The sequence below is a fragment of the Mobula hypostoma genome, chromosome 6 (genome assembly GCF_963921235.1).
Source record: "Mobula hypostoma chromosome 6, sMobHyp1.1, whole genome shotgun sequence".
In the NCBI taxonomy this organism is placed as follows: Eukaryota; Metazoa; Chordata; class Chondrichthyes; order Myliobatiformes; family Myliobatidae; genus Mobula; species Mobula hypostoma.
In genome coordinates, this window is record NC_086102.1 from 187138976 (window position 1) to 187151041 (window position 12066).

The 12066-nt window shown below is 42.7% G+C and overlaps 1 protein-coding gene across 2 annotated transcripts in view; it reads left to right on the forward strand.

The window, feature by feature from the left end:
* The first annotated feature begins 7965 nt into the window (after positions 1-7965).
* ccdc93 (coiled-coil domain containing 93) overlaps positions 7966-12066 on the forward strand; it is an 85602-nt gene continuing 81501 nt past the window's right edge. For both annotated transcript variants that reach the window (XM_063052471.1, XM_063052472.1), the window contains exon 1: positions 7966-8078. In XM_063052471.1, coding sequence (XP_062908541.1) covers positions 7995-8078 — 84 coding nt within the window. In that variant the 5' untranslated portion in view covers positions 7966-7994. The remainder of the gene's footprint in view (positions 8079-12066) is intronic.

Consider the following 12066-nt stretch of genomic DNA (forward strand, 5'->3'; position numbering starts at 1 on the left):
CACTTTGGTAGTCTGAGCTTCAAGCAGGCTTCAACTATACTTGGTACTAAGAAGAACGTTAGAACCTGCTTCAGTGCCTATTGTCCATCAACCACTGTGATGAAGTGCTTTGAGAGGTTGGTGCTGAAACATATTAACTCTTCTCTAGATCCACTCCAAGTTGCCTACCGTCGCAACAGGTGAAGAGCAGCTGCCATTTCATTGGCTCTTCACTCAATCCTGTAACATCGGGGCAGCGAAGATGCATACATCAGGATGCTTTGCATCAACTAAAGCTCAGCATTTAATACTGTCATCCCCTCAAAACTAATCAATAAGCTTCATGTCATAGGCCTCAATATCTTCTTATCCAACTGGATCCTTGATTTCCTTGCTGGCAGACCCCAGTCAGTTCAGATTGGCGACAGCAACTCTTCCACAACCTACCTCAGCACAGGTGCACCACAAAGCTATGAGCTACTTATGAATGTGAGGTTAAGCACAGCTCCAATGACATATTCAAATCTGCTGATTACACCACTGTCGTTGGCCAAATCGAGGGCGGTGATGAATCAGCATGTAGGTGGGAGGTTGAAGATCTGGCTGACTGCTGCCGCAACAACAACCTCTCACTCAATGTCAGCAAGACCAAGGAGCTGAATGTTGACTTTAAGAGGAGGAAACTGGAGCTACATGAGCCATAAGACCATAAGATACAAGAGCAGAAGCAGGCCATTCAGCCCATCAAGCCTGCTCCACCATTCAATCATGGGCTGATCCAATTCTTCTAGTCATCCCCACTCCTCTGCCTTCTCCCCATACCCTTTGATACCTTGGCAAATCAAAAACCTATCTATCTCTGTCTTAAATGCACCCAATGACTTGGCCTCCACAACCGCTCGTGGCAAAAAATTCCACAGATTTACCACCCTCTGACTAAAGTAATTTCTCCACATCTCTGTTCTAAATGGGCGTTCTTCAATCCTGAAGTCATGCCCTCTTGTTGTCCGAGATTCCCCTACCATGGGAAATAACTTTGCCATATCTATATCTAATCTGTTCAGGATCTGAGCCAGTCCTCATTGGGGAATCTGAGGTGGAGACCGTCAGCAACTTTAACTTCCTTTGTGTTATCAACTCAGAGAAACTGTCCTGGGTCCAGCATATAATTGTTATTACGAAGAAAGCACAGCAGCGTCTCTACTTTCTTAGAAGTTTGCATTGATTCAGCAGGTTACTTAAGACTTTGACAAACTTCTATAGAAGTGTTGTGGAGAGTATATTGACTGGTTGTATCACGGACAGTTATGTTAACAATAATGCACTTGTACAGAAAATCCTACAAAAAGTAGTAAATACAGCCCAGTCCATCACAGGTAAAGCTTTCATTGAGTACATCTACATGGACTGCTGTAGCAGGAAAGCAATGACCTCCCCCACCAAGCAATGCTCTCTTCTTGCCGCTGTCATCAGAAAGAAGGTACAGGAGCTTCAGGACCCACACCACCAGGTTTAGAACCGGCTGGTGGCATAGTGGCATCAGTGCGGGACTTCGGGGCGAGAGGTCCCGAGTTCGAATCCGGCCGGCTCCCTTGCACACTCTCCATCTGTGCCTGGGCTAAGTGTCGAGCTAACAACTCGACCTCGTAAAAGAAAACCTGGAGAGGGATGGGCTCCACCAAGTTTCAGATGCCCAAGACACGCCATACGATAAGCATACCAAAAAAGCTTGTCATGACGGTGCCCTGATGACTCCACCAGGAGTTAAGGGCGCACACACACACGCACACACACGCACACACACACACACACACACACACACACACACACACACACACACACGCAACATCAGGCTCTTGAATCAGAGGTGATAACTTCAGTCAATTTCATTTGCTCCATCACTGAACTGGACTCACATTCAAGGAATCTTCGTCTCTTGTTCTCAATGTTAGCTGCTTATTTAATAATGATAATTATTATTATTTCTGTCTTTCTCTTTTTGTACTCTCACAACTACTGTGTTTTTTTTTGCACATTGGTTGTTGTCCTCCCTGTTGGCTGTAGACTTTCATGGATTCTATTGTAGGATGCTGTCTAAGTTGCATGCCATCTTGGTCAACGTCTCCCATCCACTGCATAATGTACTGGGTGGGCACAGGAGTACATTCAGCCAGAGACTCATTCCACCAAGATGCAACACAGAGCGTCATAGGAAGTCATTCCTGCCTGTGGCCATCAAACTTTACAACTCCTGCCTTGGAGGGTCAGACACCCTGAGCCAATAGGCTGGTCCTGGACTTATTTCATAATTTACTGGCATAATTTACATATTACTATTTAACTATTTATGATAATATTGCTATTTATTATTTATGGTGCAACTGTAATGAAAACCAATTTCCCCCGGGATCAATAAAGTATGACTATGACTATTTATTGTGGGCACGTGGCCGAGTGGCTAAGGCATTCGACTAGTGATCTGAAGGTTGTGAGTTCGAGCCCCAGCCGAGGCAGCATGCTGTGTCCTTGAACAAGGCTCAACAGTGCTCTGCGACGACACCGGCGCCAAGCTGTATCGGCCCTTGCCCTTCCCTTGGACAACATCAGTATCGTGGAGAGGGGAGACTTGCAGCATGGGCAACTGCTGGTCTTCCATACAACCTTGCCCAGGCCTGCGCCCTGGACAGTGAAGACTTTCCAGGCACACATCCATGGTCTTGCAAGACTAACGGATGCCTTAAATTGTATTTTTTATGGTTGCCTATAAGGAAAGGGATCTCACAGTTCTATGTGGTGACATATGTATATTTTGATAATAAATTTACTTTGAACTTTGAAGTGCTGGGAACTGGGATTAGTTTAAATATATATCTTGATTGACAGATATGTATACGCTGAAGTATCTTTCCCGTGCTGTGTAACTCTATGACCTGCTCTAAGTCACCTTCTGGTGTTCATCTTCAGACATCTGTTCAAATGTGTGAAACAAAAAACTCACATGTGAATACTAATCAGTCCAGAGGTCCAAAATTGGACCTTCAGATTCAGGAAAACAGTTGCAACATAACATGTAACTTCAGACTAAAAGTAAGCATTTCTCTCAGGAATCGTGGGACGTAGGTCATAAGACCATAAGATACAGAAGAAGAATTAGGCCATTTGGTCCATCAAATCTGCTCCGCCATTTCATCACAGCTGATTCATTTCACTCTCAGCCCGAATCTCCTACCTTCTTCCCATATCTCTTTATGTCCTGACTGATCAAGAATCTATCAACCTCTGTCTTAAATATACCCAATGACTTGGACTCCACAGCTGCCTGTGGTAACAAATTTCACCGATTCACCACTCTATGGCTAAAAAAATACTTCCTCATCTCCATTCTAAATGGATGCCGCACGACTCTAAGGCTGGGCCCTCTGGTCTTGGGATGGCAGAATGGGAGAAAGGCAAAATTATGAAGGTTTAAAGTGTGAGAATGAGAATGCTAAATTTCATGCACTGGACAACAGAAAGTCAACATGGGAGAACAAAAGAGTATTAATAGTCAAATGGATTCAGTGTGTGGTAGAATGTATGTTGTAAAAGTTTTGATGAGTTTAAGAAGATAACATTAGGCACATTGTATCAGGTTTCACAAATTATAATCACAAACTCAACTGAGTTTTTGAGGAGATGACCAAAGTGATTGATAAGATCCCTCATGGTAAATTGATCAGGAAGATTAAGATTCATGGGATCCACAGTGATCTGATAGTTCGGGTTTAGAATTGGATTGCCCATGGAAGATAGAGAGTAGTGGTAGAAAGGTGTTTTTCTGGCTGTACGTCTGTGATCAATGGTGACCTACAGAGATCAATGTTAGGATCTGTGTTGTTTGTGATATATAAATATCTGGAACAAATCTGTAGATGTTAGTAAGTTTAGTAAGCTTGCAGATGACACAGAATTGGTGGAATTGTAGACAGTATAGGACATAGCAGGAGATAGCTCAGGTACAGTTAATAGGGAAGAAACAGCATTTGGAGTTACACTTGGGCAAGTGTGAGGTGCTGCACTTTGGACAGCCAAACATAAGAGGAAAGTACTCAGTTGATAATGGGACCCTTAACAGCATTGAAGTACATAAAGATGTTGGAGGACAAATCCATATCTTCCTGAAAATGGCAATGTACGTAAGTTGGCATGTTTGCTTTCATCTCTAGGGGCACTGAATATAGAGACAGGAAATCATGATGCAGTTGTATAAAACTTTGGTTAGGCCACAACTGAAGTATTGCCTTCTACTCTAGTTACCTCATTACAGAGGCTTTGGCCAGATTGAGAAGAAGTTGACCAAGAAACCACTGGTAATGGGAAGTATTAGCTAGAAAGAGGTTGGACAACCTTGGGGTTTCTCTGGAACATCAGAGGCTGAGGTTCATAAAATTATAAGAGGCATAGATAGGGTAGACAACCAGAATATTATTCTCAGGGTACAAATGATAAATACTACAGAATACAGCTTTAGAGTGGAAAAGTTTAAAGGGAATATCAGGGGCAATTATTTCTTTATACACTGAAAGAGATAGGTGTCTGGAATGTGCTGCCAGAAGTGGTAGTATAAGCAAAGTTCAAAGCTCAAAGTAAATTTTATTATCCAAGTACATATATATCACCACATACAACCCTGACATTCATTTTCTTGTGGGCATACTCAGCAAATCGATAGAATAACCATAACAGAATTATTGAAAGACCGCTCAACTAGGACGTTCAACTAGAGTGTAGAAGGCAACAAACTGTGTACGTACAAAAAGAAGAAATAATAATAATAAACAAATAAATAAATAAATAAGTGGCACGTACCACTTGACGGGAATAAAGAACCAGCAGAAATAGAAAACACTTTGGAGTCCAGTATTGCTATTAACTAATAATATTTATTAGTAACTACGCGATACAGTAATATAAACGTAGATAAATCAAACAGGTTAGCAATGATTATATATAAGTAAGTACATCAGTAAGTGTGGAAATATATGTGAAAAACCAAGATTCTTTAAGTCTAGGGGTAAAAAGATAGTCTTACAATGATGAGTAAAGTTTAGTTCAGTTCAGTTCGTGGCATTGAGTTGAGTAGTGATGGAGAGAGAGAGAGAGGGAGAGATTTGAATCTTCAGGTAAGCTGACGCCGTCGATCTTCTCATTGTCCTCTGAAATCCTTTGAAAGTCACCAACTGTGACTTCACAAAGGGGACCAGTTTGCTGTGGTGGAGCTATCTCCCAGGCAAGGGTGGACACATGGACAACTCCCCACTGGTCACTGCTTTTTCTTTTCACTGCAAGAGTGACTGATCGATCCTCCAAAAACTCACTTTTTCTGCAGGCACAACAAAGCTCATTCAGTGTCCCAAAACATGTGTCCTGAGGTCTATATCATCTGACCTCCTATTTATCTCACCGTACTGAATACCAGCTGTCATTCAAATAACTCCTCCTTCCTCTCTCTGTATAAGAAATGCAAGCAGGCGATGTCCTTGAAGAAAGTATAAACAACCTGTGAGCAGTCTTCCTCTCTCTCTTTCAAAACAACATGTTGGTGTTAAATACCTCTCTCTCTCTCTTTTCAAAAGCACAGTTCATAGGGGTAATCGAGGACAGTTCATAGGGGTAATTCAAGACCCCGTCACATAAGCAATAAATACCGCTGGCGTGGGGCCAAGTGATTAAGGCGTTCGTCTAGTGATTCGAAGGTCGTTAGTTCGAACCTTGGCTGAGGCAGCGTGTGTGTCCTTGAGCAAGGCACTTAACCACACATTGCTCTGCGACGACACCGGTGCCAAGCTGTATGGATCCTAATGCCCATCCCTTCCACAACATCGGTGGCGTGGAGAGGGGAGACTTGCAGCATGGGCAACTGCTGGTCTTCCATACAACCCTGCCCAGGCCTGCGCCCTGGAAACCTTCCAAGGTGCAAATCCATGGTCTCATGAGACTAACGGATGCCTATGAAAATACCGACATGAGATTCTTTGAAAGTGAAAAAATGTTACGGGATCATTTCAATGATGGGCCATGTGAAGTTGAGTGCAGGTATCCGCTTTGGTTCAAGTGATAGCAACTCTTCCTGTACCTGGTGGTGTGAGCCCTGAGGCTCCTCTACTTCTTCCCGATGGCAGCAGCAAGAGGAGAGCATGTCCTGGGTGGTGGGGGTCCCTGATGATAGATGCTGCTTTCCTGTGACAGCAATTCATGGAGATGTGCTCAATGGTTGGGAGGGCTTTACCCATGATGGAATGAGTCATATCCACCACTTTTTGTAAGATTTTCTTACCAAAGCTAGTGAGACTGGCATTCCAGAGGCTTTTACATTGGCACATGAATATGCAGGGTATGGAGGGTGTGTGTCATATAGAGATTAGTTTTATTGTGGGCCAAAAGGCTTGTCTTGTGCTGTATGTTTACCAGGAAAGTAATACTGAAAAAATGATGGTGTTGAGGGTGATGAATCATCCGGTTCTGGCAGAGCTCCTAAGGCCTTAAAAGCCTTAAAATAGGTGAATAGTCAGATGGCTAATGCATTGTTTTAATTTTTCCAAAATTCCATAGGTTTGGAGAAGATTCCAATAAATTGAAAAATAGAAAAGAACAGAGATAATTTTTTTCTTCAACTTTCAATACTTTAAGTTGTAAATGTAGTGAACAGTTGCAGAAGTCTGCAAATCCTCCATAGCAACACTCACAACATGCTGGAGGAACTCAGCAGGTCAGGCAGCATCCGTGGAAAAGATCGGTCAACGTTTCGGGCCGGAACCCTTCGTCAGGACTGAAGAGGGAAGGGGCAGAGGCCCTATAAAGAAGGTGGGGGGAGGGTGGGAAGGAGAAGGCTGGTAGGTTCCAGGTGAAAAACCAGTAAGGGGAAAGATAAAGGGGTGGGGGAGGGGAAGCAGGAAAGGTGAAGAAGGAATAGGGGAAAACACAATGGGTAGTAGAAGGAGGCGGAACCATGAGGGAGGTGATAGGCAGCTGGGGGAGGGGGCAGAGTGACATAGGGATAGGGGAAGGGAGGGGGAAGGAATTACCAGAAGTTGGAGAATTCTATGTTCATACCAAGGGGCTGGAGACTACCAAGATGGTATATGGGGTGTTGCTCCTCCAACCTGAGTTTAGCCTCATCATGGCAGTAGAGGAGGCCATGTATGGACATATCTGAATGGGAGTGGGAAGCAGAGTTGAAGTGGGTGGCTACTGGGAGATCCTGTCTGTTATGGCGGAAATCCTCCATACTTCATGGAATCCTCCATGATCATTTTGCAAGTCTGAAATGCAGCCACAAAGCACATTCACACATGATACGAAATGCCTGCAGAGGTGGTTTGTTCCATAGATGTAAATAATATGGAGAAGCATTTTACATCTTGCTTTGCCATTCTTAATTATACAGCTAATATTAACACATTTATCCTGAGTTTATCTCAGAATAATAACGATACTTATTCTTTTAAAAGATTTTACTGCAGATTAATTTTTACATGTTATTGATGTTTTTAAAACAACATTGCTGCTGGGAAGTTGATCCCAAATTACTATCATCCTGTGAGAAAAGTTTGAGTCTGAACAACCATATGAACATTTTATTAATGATACCATACAGAGAGAAAAAAAACAATCTGAAAATACTCAACAGGCCAAGCAGCATCCACAAAAGAGTTTGCATTTCAAGTGGATGAACTTTCTTCAAACAGTAGTCTCTTGTGTCTCGACTTCCATCAGAACCTTTTATCTTGTATTGTGTTTTTTGTTTTTATATAATTGATTTCCACAGACTCAGTGATATTAAACCTGATTCGGATTGATTAAAACTCGGCCCACGGGCGTTAGGAGTGGGACGTGCGCGTGCACCAACCTGACAACGAGCCGCGAGCTCCTCTGGCGCGCGCTCCCGCCCCCCCCGCCGATTCGCGCGCCCCCGGTCAAAGCGCTCATGTGAGTACTGGCCCAGCGGGCTGTGCGTGGAGAATCACGTGAACGCTATGGCGGCTGCCGTGGTGTTCAATCGCCTCCGCACCGGTTCGAAGTTGGGTCCGCAGTACGATCAGGAGGGGAATGTTATCGAGGTACACAGCCCGGAACGCTTGTTCGTGACATTACAGAAGAACTCAGCGCCCCGCACTCGGACTGAGAGTGTAGTGGGCAGCTGACCCACTGAGCTCCGCCTGCAGTTTGCTTTAGGCTCCAGATTCCAGTATTTGCACTTTCCCGTGTCTCTGTTTAATATGCAGAAACGGTGTAGTTAGAGCTGGTGGCTAAGGCAGTTTCCCCCCTCACTAAACTGGGAAGTTGTTGGGTTTCAGCCGAAATGAGAAACTATTTGAATGTGGACTTAGCCTGTTTTATGAAGGAATCTTTTCAAGTATTTCTTCTTGTACCTATTCAGAAGATTGCCGCAGTCTTCACTTTCTGTTAATGTGTTGTTACTTGATTGTAGAGATAATCTTGTGTTTTTAAGATGTTTGATATTTTGCCTGTTCTGGTGTTTTTGTGTTGATTTTATTGTTTGAAATTTGTTCTTGTGTAACCTCCACTGTGGACTAATGATAGCTTGCCAGTACTACAATCATCTTTATGTTCTTGATTGGTTTTGTTGTTGACTTCCACGTTGGGTTTTTAATTTGCTTTGAGATTTTTTTTCCAGAATCACTCTTTAACTGTTTATCCTATGATTAATCTTTGTAGTGGGTGACTTCAACTTCCCTAATATAGACTGTTACCATTGTAGAGCAAGAGGGTTAGATGGGCAGAGTTTCTTAGGGTGTATCCAGGAATGTCTCTTAAATCAAAATGTAGATAATTCAGCAAGAGAGGGTCCAGGTGTTGGTAAAGAGTTGTGCTGGTGACTGACCTTTTTACAGTTAGGGAACAATGATCACAGGTACCTTATGATTTAGCATAGCCATAGGTAAGTATGGACCTTGGAGAAGGAGTATTAAATTGGAGTAGAGAATATATTGTGAGAGTATTGTGCAGGAGTGAGGGAGAATTAATTGGGAAGTTTTTAGGAAAGTCCATGTCAGGTGTGTTCCAGTAAGAAGGAAGGATGAGGGTAGCAAGTTAAGGGAAACTTGGATGTCAAGAAAAGTGAATTTAATAAAGAAAAATGAAGTACACAAGGTTAATGTTCAAAGTAAATTTATTATCAAGTACATATAGTTGCGAGGAAAAGTTTGTGAATTCTTTACAATTACCTGGTTTTCTGTATTAACTATTAATAAAATGTGATCTGATCTTCATCTGAGTCACAGTAATAGACAACTGCAATCTGCCAAATCAAATAACACATGAACATTGTACTTCTCGTCAATACTGAGTACACCTTTTAAACAATCACAGTCTAGGTTCAAATTTGTAAGTTGATGGAGAAGATCCTGAGAGGCAGGGTTTATGAACCTTTGGAGAGGTATAATATGATTAGGAATAGTCAGTATAGCTTTGTCAAGGGCAGGTCGTGCTTTACGAGCCTGATTGAATTTTTTTAGGATGTGACTAAACACATTGATGAAGGAAGAGCAGTAGATGTAGTGTACATTGGTTATAGCAAGGCATTTGATAAGGTACCCCATGCAAGGCTTATTGAGAAAGTAAGGAGGCATGGGATCCAAGGGGACATTGCTTTGTGGATCCAGAACTTGCTTGCCCACAGAAGGCAAAGAGTGGTTGTAGATGGGTAATATTCTGCATGGAGGTCTGTGACCAGTGGTGTACCTCAGGGATCTGTTCTGGGACCCTTGCTCTTCGTGATTTTTATAAATGACCTGGATGAGGAAGTGGAGGGATGGGTTAGTAAGTTTGCTAATGACACAAAGGTTGGGGGTATTGTGGATAGTGTGGAGGGCTGCCAGAGGTTACAGCGGGACATTGATAGGATGCAAAACTGGTCTGAGAAGTAGCAGATGGAGTTCAACACAGATAAGTGTGAAGTGGTTCATTTTGGTAGGTCAAATATGATGGCAGAATATAGTATTAATGGCAAGACTCTTTGCAGTGTGGAGGATCAGAGGGATCTTGGGGTCCAGTCAATAGGACGCTCAAAGCAGCTGCGCAGGTTGACTGTGGTTAAGAAGGCATACAGTGTATTGGCCTTCATCAATCGTGGAGTTGAATTTAGGAGCCAAGAGGTAATGTTGAAGCTATATAGGACCATGGTCAGACCCCACTTGGAGTACTGTGCTCAGTTCTGGTCGCCTCACTACAGGAAGGATGTGAAAACCATAGAAAGGGTGCAGAGGAGATTTACAAGGATGTTGCCTGGATTGGGGAACGTGACTTATGAAAACAGGTTGAGTGAACTCTGCCTTTTCTCCTTGGAGCGATGGAGGATGAGAAGTGACCTGATAGAGGTGTATAAGATGATGAGAGGCTTTGATCGTGTGGATAGTCAGAGGCTTTTTCCCATGACTGAAATGGCTGCCACAAGAGGGCACAGGTTTAAGGTGCTGGAGAGTAGGTACAGAGGAGATGTCAGGGGTAAGTTTTTCACACAGAGAGTGGTGAGTGTGTGGAATGGGCTGCCGGCAACGGTGGTGGAGGCTGATACGATAGGGTCTTTTAAGAGACTTTTGGATAGGTACATGGAGCTTAGAAAAATAGAGGGCTTTGGGTAACCCTGGTAATTTCTAAGGTAGGGACAGCTGTCGGCACAGCTTTGTGGGCCGTAGGGCCTGTATTGTGCTGTAGATTTTCTATGTTTCTACTTCTGGTGTAATGCCTTCTACAAAAGCTATTTGGAGTTGGGTGTTCCAGTCAATGAGATGAGATTGAAGATGTGGGTTGTTGAGGTGCCCTGCCCTATTTTTTATAAAAAAAGACATGCAAAATCAGGTTACTGACAGAGCCTGCTCTCTTTAAGAAAGATTTGTTTATATGCACCATGCCTCGATCAAAATGACTTTCAAAGGACTTTAAAAGAAGAATTGTAGAGATGCATGAAGTTTGAAAGGCTACAAAAGAATTTCTACAGACCAAGCGTTAGTCAGTCTGCAGTAAGAGAAATTGTCTACAAATGAGGGAAATCCTGAGGAGTCAGCATCCTACAAAGACCACACCAAGAGCACAATGTGCAATGCTAAAGGAGGTGTAAAAGAACCCTTTTTGTAACAGCAAGATATCTGCAGAAATCTCTAGAACTTGTTAAAGTCTCTGTTCATGTGGCAACTATAAGAAAAACACTGAACAAAAATGATGTTCATTGAAGGACCCCATGGAGAAAACCTCTGTTCTCTTTAAAAACAAAATTGCTGCATGTCTCAAGTTTGTAAAAGACCACCTGGATTTTCCACAGCGTTTCTGGAACAATGTTTTGTGGACAGATGAAACACAAGTTGAACTTTTTGGCCGAAATGCACACAGCTATGTTTGGAGGAAAAAGGGCACTGCACACCAATGCCAAAATCTCATCCCATCTGTGAAACATGGTGGAAGGAGCATCATGGTTTGGGGTTGTTTTGCTGCCTCGGCCTGGGCAGCTTGCAATCGTTTAGGGAACAATAAATTCAAGATAATTTACAGGAGAATGTCAGAGTGGCAGTCCGTCACCTGAAGCTTAATAGAAGTTAGATGATGCAACAAGACAATGATCTGAAACACAAGAGTAAATGGACAACGGAATGGTTTAATAAGAAGAAAATTCATGTTTTTGGAATGACCGAGTCAAAGTCCAGAGCGTAGCCCAATTGAGATGTTGTGGCATAAGCTGAAACAGTTTTATATGGAGGAGTGGGTTAAAATTGCTCCTTGCCATTGTGCAAACCTGATCAGCAGCAACAGGAAGTGTTTAGTGGAGGTATTGCTGCTAAAGGAGATTTCTACCACTTATCAAAAACAAGGGTTCACTTACTTTTTCCAGCCTAGACTGTGAATGATTAAACAATGTATTCAATCAAGATATGAAAAGTACAATTGCTTATGTATGATTAGTTTTAGTAGATAGTGTTTGTCAATTAATGTGACTTGGATGAAGATCAGACCATATTTTATGAATTATTACTGCAGAAAACCAGGTAATTGCAAAGGGGCCCCCAACCTTCCCTTGCAACTGTATATGTACCC